The sequence below is a fragment of the Apteryx mantelli genome, chromosome 2, assembly GCF_036417845.1.
Source record: "Apteryx mantelli isolate bAptMan1 chromosome 2, bAptMan1.hap1, whole genome shotgun sequence".
NCBI classification, from domain to species: domain Eukaryota; kingdom Metazoa; phylum Chordata; class Aves; order Apterygiformes; family Apterygidae; genus Apteryx; species Apteryx mantelli.
Window position 1 is genome coordinate 37,806,623 of NC_089979.1, and position 12,485 is coordinate 37,819,107.

At 38.6% G+C, this 12,485-nt stretch overlaps 1 protein-coding gene across 1 annotated transcript in view; it reads left to right on the forward strand.

Annotated features, from left to right (window-relative positions):
* Positions 1–739: 739 nt before the first annotated feature.
* The window catches only part of CLVS1 (clavesin 1), a 94,867-nt gene continuing 83,121 nt past the window's right edge, over positions 740–12,485 (forward strand). The window contains exon 1 of the mRNA XM_013954667.2: positions 740–1,176. Coding sequence (XP_013810121.1) covers positions 788–1,176 — 389 coding nt within the window. The 5' untranslated portion in view covers positions 740–787. The remainder of the gene's footprint in view (positions 1,177–12,485) is intronic.

The following is a 12,485-nucleotide window of genomic DNA, read 5'->3' on the forward strand; positions in this document are numbered from 1 at the left end:
TTTACCAAGTAGAAAATACCTCTGGTGCTGGTGGAGTTTTTGGGTTTTATCATAGTTTCATGAACAACTTGGGGACTAATTCAAAGAAAACTACAAACTGATGTTACAGGTCATAAAACCATGCTTAACGGTTGTTATACTTATTGTGATAAGTGTAAATCTGCATATTTAGGAAGTCAAAATTTTCCTGTTAGGGGTGGCAAAAATGACTACTATTTTTACTTTTGTCATCCAGGGATTGAAGTTAGGGAATGCTGGGATTCCCACACTTTTATATGATAACTTTTTAAAGCATACTCTAATATTAAATTGATACAGCATATCTTTATCAGTTCATTAGATTGCATTTCTGAAAACTTGAATATATACATTCTAGATGTCAGTGGCTGTTTTATCTTAACTGCACCTATTCTGAAATTATTTGACAACAATCCTCTTACATATGAAGCACACAAAACAATTTTATTGCTGTATAAAGTTTGGAAATGCATTTCTGTAAGCTTTATATATGCATTTAATCTTTCTTTTATATATTTGCTTTTTCTTTCAGTAAGTGATGGATTAAACAACACTTTCCTTTTGATGGATTATACTACATATGAACTGCATGTTGCTCTTTCTGCAAGAATAAGAAAAAACCTTCCACTTTCATTTGTTAAATATCAGCTTGATAGCAAAAAGCTTCTGAATGGCTCACACTCACAGCAAACCATTAGTTAAATGGGATCAGCATTTCACCTTGTAAAATATCTGAAGTGAAAAATTTGGAAAAGAGGTTTTCGCAGAGATGACCCATTTACAAGCTGGACTTAGTCCAGAGACTATAGAGAAAGCCCGTCTGGAACTGAATGAAAACCCAGACATTTTGCATCAGGATATCCAGCAAGTCAGGGACATGATCATCACGAGGCCTGACATTGGGTTTTTACGTACAGATGATGCCTTCATCTTGAGATTTCTCCGAGCCAGAAAGTTTCACCAAACTGAGGCCTTCAGACTGCTGGCTCAGTACTTCCAGTACCGCCAGTTAAATCTGGATATGTTCAAAAACTTCAAGGCTGATGATCCAGGAATCAAACGGGCTCTCACAGATGGATTCCCAGGAGTACTGGAAAATCGCGATCACTGTGGCAGGAAGATTCTTCTGCTTTTTGCAGCCAACTGGGATCAGAGTAGGTAAATGTAGATAGTGTCCTTATATTTTTACATACATACACTCAACTCTCAACTGAATATTCATGACCATACTTGAAGCACCAAGGTCAGTAAAACATTTTGTAACCATGAGTCCATTTCACTGAAACTTTTGTCTGACCTAATCACCTCCCATTCTTCAGACATAACACCCCACAGACTAATGGTACATCAGTGTTTCAAATAAGTAGCTCATAGTCTTCTTTGTAAGTACTTCTGGTTTTAAGCCAGATGATAATGTCTGTTTGCTGTAAATACATTGATATCTATTGTATAATTACATCAGTAATGTCATAGATTAGGTAAACAGGTTGACAGGAAGCAAATGTCTCAAAATATGTGGTGGTTTTCATTACTCTTCCAGTTCAGAAGAAATTGACCATATTTATCCTATTTCCAACTTCTTAACAGATGATTTTTTGGTTTTAACTGTTTCAGGAATTACAGCTTCTGCTATGAGATTTCCAGGAACTGTATCATAATTTCTACAAACTCTGGTCAATGTATGCTGGTTACTCTGGTAAATGGGAGATGTGTATTTTCTGTTCAGGTCATTTCTTCACAGGATAGTATGAACAAAGATATCTTCCAGCCATTAGTATAAAATGATGTTCTTAATGTTAATGTGATAAGTCAGCTTTCACTACCTATTTGAAGTGATATATATATACAGACAAAGGGGGATATTCCAGGAATATCATGTTCACATTGTCCTCTTTGTCAGAATTCATTCCATTACAATTTCCCTGCCTTCATGGTGAGACTGAGAAATGCAACCAGCTGTAGGATTACCATGTGTTCTGCTGATTTTTGATAAAAATCAGACAAAAGAACAAAATCCAGATTCAGGTTTTGAACACCATAAATTCTGATGAGTTCCATGTAGGATTTTGCCTTGACACAGTCTAAAGTGATTAGATTGGGACTTTGAATTTACATTATAGAAATTATTAAGGAACACTACATGCGTGCTTGCAATGTTTAATGTTTGTTGTTTTTCTGGGAAAACTTTTGATCATCCTGTGAACACTGAGTTCAGAAGTGTTTGTAATTTTCTTTTGCATTTACAGACTTGGTAAATAAATGCACAGAAATGGAATTTTGCATATACAAAAGTATTTGGTATGCTCTGGGTGAAATTCTCACCCAACTGAAGCCAGTGATAAAAGTACTATTGACTGCAATGGGGCCAGCAGTTTATCTCCTGTGATTTAACATGGGGCTTAGTACTCTTTCTGAACTGTGAGCTTTCCCTTCTTCCAACCAGAAACCCCCTCCTTTAGCAACCAGGCTGGAAAGACAGATGAATGAACACATATCTTGAATTAATACTAAGTATGAGCTTTAGAGGCCAGAAGCATTGTGACTCTGCTGGTTGACTTAAAGGATTTAGGTATTATATAGAGCCAGCCTTGGGTTTCTGATCCTTTAACAAAATGAATCCTTATGATTAACCTCATTCATACGATCCTGCTCTGGGAGAGCTGCAAATGCTGTTGTCTAAGGTTTCCACACTGAGATTTTTGACAGAAAACTGATTCTTGACAGATTTTGGCTTGAGTTTTCTGAAAGTCCTTTAATATCTATCCATGTATGTGTGTGTGTGTGCATGTAGACAAAAACACAGTGTTGCTACATTCAAGATAACTTGTTTCTGAAAATGTAATTTTAACCCTCAAATAAGAAAAGCTTGGGCTAAAAGGTTAGGATACACTTTCCTAAGCAGAACTCCTCAGTAGACCTAAAAGTCATGTGCAAATTCTACCTCTCTTCAGCCAGTGAATCTCAACTCCTCTCTGGTTTCAAGTGACAAGAAGTGCCATTTCAGTAGGCTTTTTTAGCATTGCTACTCACAGGTTTGGGACAGGAGTATTCTGATTATGAGTTAGGGACAGGATTTGGCCCATACATTGGCCCGTACGTAGAGGTATCATCTCCTCTTTTTTACTGTCTAAAAGTGCTCAATGCAACAGACAGTCCAGCAGCATTTACAAGAGCAAAAGCTGTTCAGGAACAGAAAACAATGAGTATAACACCCTATTGAGCTGCAGGGAAGCAGATCACCAACCAGAAGAAATTTATATGCATACACAAGAAAAACTCGATACATTGTGCATATCTTGTGAACATGTATCTTGGGGAACACTTCCACAGATATGTCTTCAGTGATGGCACAATCTTACAAGCTTAAGCTAATGCAATCAACTCATCTGAAATTATAGCATTATACAAAAACACTGGTGTGATGCTGACATGTAAAAGTAAGAGCTCGACCTTCAGCATGACTTTTCATTTACAGTTGGCTGTGGCTTCTTTTTCTTTATCATTAAATCATAATTTATAAAGTAAGGATGCTTTAAAAACAGCACTTCTACAATCTGTAAACTAATTTTCAGCTCAGGCATTCTTTCCATTTATATTCCTGGGAATATGGTGTGTGTATGGATCACATGTCAAGGAGGCGGAAGCAGCTCCAAAACCTTCTGGTCTTAGAAATATATTGATTTTAAAAGGAAATGTTATTTTTGTGCAATGTGACTGCTTGGATGCATCAGATCCAACATATTTTAAGGGGTCCCTGTATCAAGGTTATAACCTGTATGTGAGCTTTTAGAAGAATTTTTAATTATAGTGCAATGAGTGTAATTGACAGATCAATTACATCGCTAGAGAAGTTGTGCCAGGCATTCCATCCTAAAAAAATAGCTTTTCATTTCCAGCCTGAATGTTTCCAGCTTCAGCTTTCAGCTGCTGGATTGTGTTAATTAAAAAGAACCATGGAAATATGGAATCTTCCCATGTGTGTACTTTTGTGTCCTGAACATGTCATCTTTTAACCTACTTTTGAATTCACTGAGGATGAAACACTGTAAGAAAAGTTACTGTCAGACAACAAGAAGATGGTACATTAGCTACTCTACAGCAAAGCTCCTTGGGTTCACTTTTAACTATGGTGAATGTTACCTAACCCCGTTTACCCTGAGGGCAAAATAACCTTGTATTTTCCACAAGGTAAAAACATACTTGTGGGCAGTCAGCATAGAGAAGGTAAAGTTCTGCAAAGTAACACACTAGTTTAGTATGTAGCAATATCTTTGTGCTGCCAAAGCTTAAACAGAATGAACTTTTTTACTCTCAGAATTAGGAAGATTTTCCAGGCTGCTAGTGCTCTGCATCACTGTATTCTGGACCTTTCCTATTGTTTTAGCATTGTTGTCAATGTGCAGGCAAGGGGAAGTGAATACAGCTTTTCACTAATAAACCACCATGGCGGTAACAGAATTTTACACTTTTCTGTTCAGTGGTTCCCGCCTTATACCTGTAAGGATTGCCACTGTTTTCTTAGCTGCTCTCTTACACTTTGAGCTCATTTCAGCTCTAAACTGCTCCCAGATCACTGTTTCCCAAAATATAAACACCACTGGTAAATGTGTCATACATTCTCATCTATAATGTGGGCACAGTCTAGCATGTGATTCACGCAGCTCTGCAGAGCTGAACCTGTCCTCATCATCAATTATCACCGCATGGTTTTTGTGCATATGCAAAGTTCACTGGCAAGATTTTATTTTTGCTTTCACATTGTTGAAAAATATAGAGATTATTGTTTTGACCCAAACCTCCTCCATCACTAGGAAAAAAAAAAACAACCCAAAACCATAAGGATTGGTAGTACCTATCTCAGAATCACTAGCTGAGATCTATCATTGTGCCAGTCCTTCATTCATTTAGCATGTTCTTCACTGATTTGCTTTTGTATCTATTTTTTAGACAGGTTTCTTAAAGAAGATGTGATCACTTTCTCTCTAGGTTTAAGTCCCATTTAGTAGCTTTTATATCTATTAGTCAATGTTAATAAAATATGATATAGAATGGAAGATACCGGAGATATTAAATAAGTGAGTATGGAAGGATGGAGGGAAAAGAGAAAACTCAGATTAGTTCCACATTGAGGGAGAGGAAAAACTGTTGAGTTATATTAGCATACAGTACAGAATCCACTCAGGGGAATGCCATCATACACTTTGATCAGAGCTCAGTCCTAGGAGGTGCAGGGCATGATATGAGATGAGGACTCACTCAAAAGCCACACAGGCTTTGTGTATACTACTGCTTACAGAGCAAATTGTTTGTAAATGGAAATCCTGAAGTATTAAAGAAAAGTAAGAATGCCAAACTGATCTTATCGGGAATTGTTTTGAGGAAATAATTTGCATCAGGAAAATCACAGTTTGTAAAACAAATAAATATATACCTGGATACAGTTTCAATGAGACCTGAACCAGGATTTCCCATAACCATAAATGTTCCATATGTGCTAGATTACAAATATTCTTCCTCACACTTTCTTACTTCCTCAGCTGCACCAAACCTGAGCCCTCACTTCACCAATGCATACAGAGTAAAACTGAACTTTTTAAGGAAGTCAAGTAGAAGGACCTTTTTAGCTGTTAGATTGAGAAAACTCTTTACTAACTACTGCAGCTGTTCCTAGGTCTGCCACTGCCTTCTAATATATCCTGCTCGTACACCTGGGAGATGGGAGTTTTGGGTGAACGAGTGATTCAGCAGCAGATGTTCATTAATCCTCCAAGTAAAGATACTTCCTTTAAGTTTGTTTAGCCAGAGTAAAATTTATTTCTGTATAGAGAGCCAGCACAAGGACTATCTCCATTCATAACACATAGGCTGCATATTGACCCTCTGCAAATAGGACCTTGGGGCAGAGAGACACAAACTTGTCAACTATCTTTTGCAGCAAAATGATAATTAATTTCTTTCTTCATAGTTGGACCGTTATGCCTCAGAAGCTGTCACATAGCTCCAGAAATTCTGTAAGGAAGTCAGAGGGAAAAATTACTTCTTTATTTGCTACATATATTTCCAAACCACCTGCTACCCGTAAATTCTCTTTTATTACCGAGGAGTCTTAAATGCCAGACACTTACCATTCTGTAGGAAAGCGTACAGAGATAGGCTAAAGGGCAAGGAATTACTCTGACATAGCAGTAAACCAACAGCTGTAAATATTTTAAAGGATCATGATAGAAAAAATTACATCCTTGCTGAGAATGTTTATAGTGATGTAATTACAAGTATATTATCATCAGCAGATCCTGTTGGTATGAATGAATATGTCTCAGATGTTGATTATTCTAATATATTTCAAGCATAATCTCAGTTGCTTAATAGAATACCAAGGAATAAACATCTGTTGAGACTGATTTAGAGTCAAGCAAACTGTGGCAATAACTCAGCCTCACAGTGGTTTATTATGAGAGATTACTGCTGAAATACGCTACCACTAGAGTAATTTTTACAAAGCAAGTCTTTGTGTTTGGCTAGGAGGTATTGCTTCTGTGTTGGGAGATGCTTCCAGTAATGTGGATGGAGGTTGAGGTTGTGGTTCAAATGTCACAGTGACCAACAAATAGCCTAGTAGTAAAAAATATTTTAAAAATGACTAATTCTTGTTACATCATCACATTACTGAGCTAGTCTGAAAGGTTAGCAGAATGCAGGGTGGGAGATGTGTACCATAAGCAAAATACTCATTTCAGGGAGTGACAGATGTGGAAATTAAATGTTGGACGGAGAAGAGGAAAAGGAGCTCTGTCCTGAGATGTTTTAATTTGCTTAGAAAAGGCAACTTAATTCAATTCCTGCCATTTGTTGCGGAAACCAAGTTTGGGAGGGCAATTGTAGCCCATATGAATGACAGAAGGATAATATACAAAAGTGACAGTCCGGGATAGGGCTGAGAGGGGAATCAAAGAAGAGAAAGAAAAAGTTTGGAAAAGAGGCGGAAAAACAACAGCTATGAAAGTTCACAGAAACATATGTTGAAGAACAAGACAAGGCTCATTGAAAGAAGAAAAATCTAGGGAGGTATGGGGGTATGGGGAGGGAAATCCAATACATCTTGAGAGGGAAGAGAAGGTACCAACAGGAATGATCAGTGCTGGGACCTGGACTGACTGGAGACTTGCGAAGGACAGTGCCAGGGACTGACACATGACTGGCAGAGCTGGCCAGCAGGATGACAAAGGGAAATGAAAGGCATGCTGGAAAGTGGCTCTGTGCCACCTCCCTCCCATGGAGAAAATAAACCAAATCCAACCTCCAAGTTTTATAAACCAGAGAAAAGGACAGATGATTAAAAAGAATGTACACACAAAAATACATGCACAACACACACACATGCACACACAAACAGTCTCACCTCTTCCCACAGCCTCTCAAAAGACCAAAATGCAGTGTGGGGGTTTATGTCTGGATAGTAGATAAGGGAAACTGTACACAATTGTGATATGGAAGATGCAGAAAATGACCCATGTTCTTACATGGGCTGCGTATGTCAACTTAAGACTAGGTTCGGCAAAAGAATATTATATTGTAATTATTTCAACAGAATAGCATGAAGCTGAATGATGTGACATCTTACTTGGTTCTTTGTCTCTTTGACCCTTGGGAATAATTGGTAACCATGGATATTCTTATAAATAGGCACTTTTGAGATGAGACTTCATAGGAAGAGACGAGAATATTTTTTGTCAGAGCTTTTCCTAAATCAAGTTTTGCAAATATCTGATATTCTGGACAGTTTCTAACTTGTCAATCTAATTAAAATGGGTTAAGGCAAAACCATGTATTAGAGCAGGAACAGACTGCAAAGAGTCAGGGGAGAAAAAAACATAATTCTTTGACTAGCTATTTAATAGACTACATACATAGAACAAACATTACAGATGAGTGAAGCTACAGAGATGGACTCCTTAAATACACTTGAAATTTTTTAAATTCTAATAATTTTTTGATATATTATTTCCCCAGGCCATGATGTATTTTAGACTCTTTCCTCTGAACTCTGAGCCTCTCCATATCAATTGCATTTTAAAAATAATCACTTCTTACACCACACCTTGGCAGGTGCGGAGCATTCTCCATTTCTAGCACCTCCAGAGCAGCCCAGGGCGGGGTGCTTGGGAACTCCTGCCATCAGCCGACCATGTGAAGTTAGAGGTCTTTACCACGGACAACAAGAATTTGGTCAGGATGAGCATGGTGTGGGTAGTGGGAGGCTGAGCTTAATGAAAAGCTGAACACCACAGCAAGGTGAATTCTCCCTTAGTCCCAAGTCATGTTGCTTCAGGTTGCTTGTCTGCTTTGGTGAGGCTGAAGAGGAGAAGGAAGGTGTCAGCTCGCATATCTGCACTGGAAAGCATACCCCTACCATGTATCTCGGGAAGCTCTTGAGAACAAGGGGAAAGAAGTGATATGACAAACCATCAACCACAGGCACCTAAAAATCTAACCCACAGGGGAGAGAAGAAGGTGGGGATAAAGTGTGGAGGAGTACAGGCATTCCAGTAAACCATCTTAACAAAAATAAAATTGTTAAAGCTCTTCAGTATGAGACATTTTGCCTCTTTCGACACGGGCAAGGCAATAAAACAAATGGAAGAGCATAATTAATTTGCCAGGACAAGAGACTCGATACCTAAAGAGAAGAAAATGGGATCTGTCTTTGAGGAAAGGGAAATTCTTGTCTTAAATTCTGCTTGCGCTCTCACAGCTGCAATTTTTAATAAGTGCAGCAACCACAGGGTCAGTAATAAAGACTATCTCTTGCTCTCAGACTATTATAATCTCAACTCTGGAAAAATCCTGGAGGGTCTGTTTGTAGCAGGGGACAGAGGGCAAAGCCAGCCCATTGGTCTCCTACTGGAACTATTTTATCTTTAACTACCTGTTTTCTGCTCATGCTGAGCAAACTTGCTGCAGCAAAGATTCATTTTAAGTGAAAGGTAAAATGTAAATATCTTCATTGGTGCTTTCTCTTCTGGAAAGATGGTATCACTTTTCCAGTGTAGACCCACAGTGGATGGAGCATGGTGCAATTTATCTTTCATACAAGCAGTATAAATCACATCACCAAGTAACATCATGATGCTATAGAGATCAATAACAATTTATTTGAAAAACAAATTTGGATTATTTATCCCATAATGCATCTCTGAGGGTCTGAAATTCAGGATTTGATTGAAATTGTAAAATTCTAAGTTGTCGCTTTATATAGAAAAAAATCATCCTAATTTATCCCATTTATTTTAATTGTTTTCCTCTGAATTTAACAGTAACTAGATTTTATAAAATAAGAATCTTGGGTGCAATGAAAAATAACCCCTTGATGCCATGGCAGAAATGGTGACAAGTGAAATGACTACCTTTTTTTTTTTTTAAGTTAGCATATCAGTATACAAAGAAACAGTATTTGCCTTTCAGAGGCAAATCGGTATCTTTTGCTATTTCAGCCTTGCCAGCCTGCAAAGTATACCAGCCCCCTTGTTAGGGATCTCATGCTGGCTTCTGTCACAATGAGGATTTTGGACCAGAGGGACCTTTGATCTGACCCTGTACTCGTGTTGTTATGTACCCTATAAGAGGCAGGGTTGATGGCCTGTAAAAAGTGGCAGCTAAAGCCTTTTTTTGCCTTTTTAAACCTGCGTTGCTTCCTTCAATGAGTTGCAATTAACGTCACAAACTATTCCCCGTGCCTTCCATGTTCCTCCCCATAGATAGCCCTGTGCTCCCTCCCACAGAGGCAGGATTACAGCTCTCTTGGATTTATACCTGTGTCAGTGTGAGGAACTGCATTCTGTATGTTCAGATATGAATGGAGAAGAAAAGAGTGAGCAAGCACAACATCACTGCTACGGCATGGCCAGGGACTCGTGCTTCAGTAGCCAGTGCTAATCCTTTCACCCTTTTTTCCCTTCCAGCTTCCTTTCACAGTAGATCCAACCTTCAAGTGCCTAAAGTGAGGCATGGCTAAGCTGGAAGTGGAGAGACACCAGAGCAAGAGTCGGTAATTTGGAAGTGCAGAGGAACATGGGGCAGAAAGGATCAGGCTGACTGAACAGTACCCTGGCAGGGCTTGGATTTCCCCATTCGTATCCCCAGTTTTTCCCCAGAGGCTTTTTCTGAGCATAGCTAAGATTTTGTGTATTTCACCAAGGATCTCAGACACCCAGCATGGACCATGTGTCAGCTGGGCCAATAATTCCAGTCATGTGCCTTAAATATGCTCAGATCAACCTACAGCGCGTATGTGATGCATGTTTCCCTTCAAAGTGCTAGGGGATGTTTTAGCACAGAGAATTACTTACCTCGATGTGTTGGAAATTCCACACCAGAGCACAGTAACCCTGCCTAAGGCATCTCCATCCTTCCCTATTATCTTGGACCTGTGATCCTCTAAGCTGTTCTCAGCTTGCGAGGTTTCTGAATGAGAATGCATGGTCTTGTTTTCCCAGGGATAATCCTACCTGTCTGTTGTGTAAGTACAAAAGGAGAAATGCAGTTTATACTTGAAAGAGAAAAAGACTGCTGAAAAACCCTGCTTCCAAATACACCTCCAAATACATTTGAAAACTATGATAAAAAAGGAGGAGGAATAAACTCTGACCTAGGGAGAAACTGTAAGAAATCATTCCATATGTTAGGTTCTCATTTACATGTCAGCCACTTTTAGTCAGCTGCTGCAATTTAAATTCAGTTTCACTCTGATAAAGCTCTCAATTCTGTTTGAATAAAAGAGCTCTTGCAAGTCTGGGAAAGTGGTAATTTGTGGACACCTTACCTGCAAATGAATGTCTTTCCTTTTCTCAGTGTCTTATTATTCTCTGCTAAAATACATACACAGGTACAAGTACACTCGCTTTCTTCAGAGCATATTTTACATGATTAATTTAGATGTAATTCATTATCATTTGGAGATTTACTTTGAAAACAAGCATATCAGATGAAACTCCATGTTAAAAGCCAATGAACCTTTTGAGACACCTGACATACCTGTCATTACTGCTTTAGTCCTGGATGATACTTTTGGTTGCAGTGGGCTTTCCTCACCTCCTGGTTTGTTAAATAAAGTGTTCATGGTCAATTAATGAAGAAAAATTGACTTGGCACAAAAGGATTTGGGGATAAATTGTGGACTGCAAATGGAATGATTCAGTAAGGTGACACCATTGCAGAAGCAATGTCTCTTTCTGAGCTCTGTTAGCAAGAATGTTGTCTGCAGGATACCTGCAATAATTATTCACCTTTACTCACCTTAATTGACTTGTAATATGAGCTGGTACTCACATTACAACAGGCAAATCAAAGCTAAGTCCAGATAAGAGCAGCAAAACAAGAAGTCTGGAAAATATGGCTACATAAGAAAATCTGAAAGAAATGGGATAAGAATCTTCCTATACATATAAAAGTTTGTCTTAATAAAAGGTAGTAATGACAAGTTGTTCCCCATTTCCATGAGGATGGGAATACAGAACAAAAAGAAAATTAATTAATCTGCAGAAAAGGAAATTTAGATCTCTCAAAATTAGAAAACATTTTCTAAAGATTAAGCTGGTTCGGGACCTGAACATGTAACTGAGGCACTCTGTGGACTGCCCATTGGTGGATGTTTTACTGAAGAAGTCAGAGACAACCAGGAGTAATTATGGTGATGCAATGCAAGAGATGTATGGGATGCTGTCAGGTCACTTCCTACCCCCTATTTCCAGGATTAGATTAACTTTGGCAAAAGACTCTGAAGAGGATAAACTCGGAAGATGCTTTGAGCTATCTTGTGGTTTAAGAACATAAAGATTATATCAGTAAGGTCTTGTATCTAAAACTGCAGCAGACTATCTTGTATATAAAAGACGCTGTGTAAAAGCAATTTTCCCTTCTGGTATTCTGAATATATGCTGAGTATTTTATGCCTCAATTGTACTTGAAAACAGATAGTTCTGGTATTTATTAATGTTCCAGTGTCATTGTTTCCTTTGTTGGAACCGTGCCTCCCACTCACTGTACACTAAGGGGGATAATGCTTGCAAAACCCAGTTGTCTCCAAGGTCTTTTGTATCCATCTTGCTGGATTAGAACCTGTTTGAAACTAAATAATGCAGGTCTCCTAACTTTGTGCAAAGGTTGCTGTGCCTGTGATGTGCAAAATTACTGAATCTTTATGTAGGTAGCCCCTCTGGAAATGCCGGTCATGATCCCAATAAAAAGAAATTCAAATAAATTAGCCAAGTACCAGTGAACATGGAAGGAGGAGTATGCAGATGAGGTGAGGGAGAATGGGGCTTCCCGTGTTTGTCTTTCAGAGGTGTCAGATGTTTCCATGGGTGGGTGTTTCTGAAATAATGAGTCTGGTTGTTGGGTGAAATGCCACGATGCAGCCACAGTCTTGGCTACATCTTCATGGTGGGACTGCTCTAGCCAATGTAGGAGTC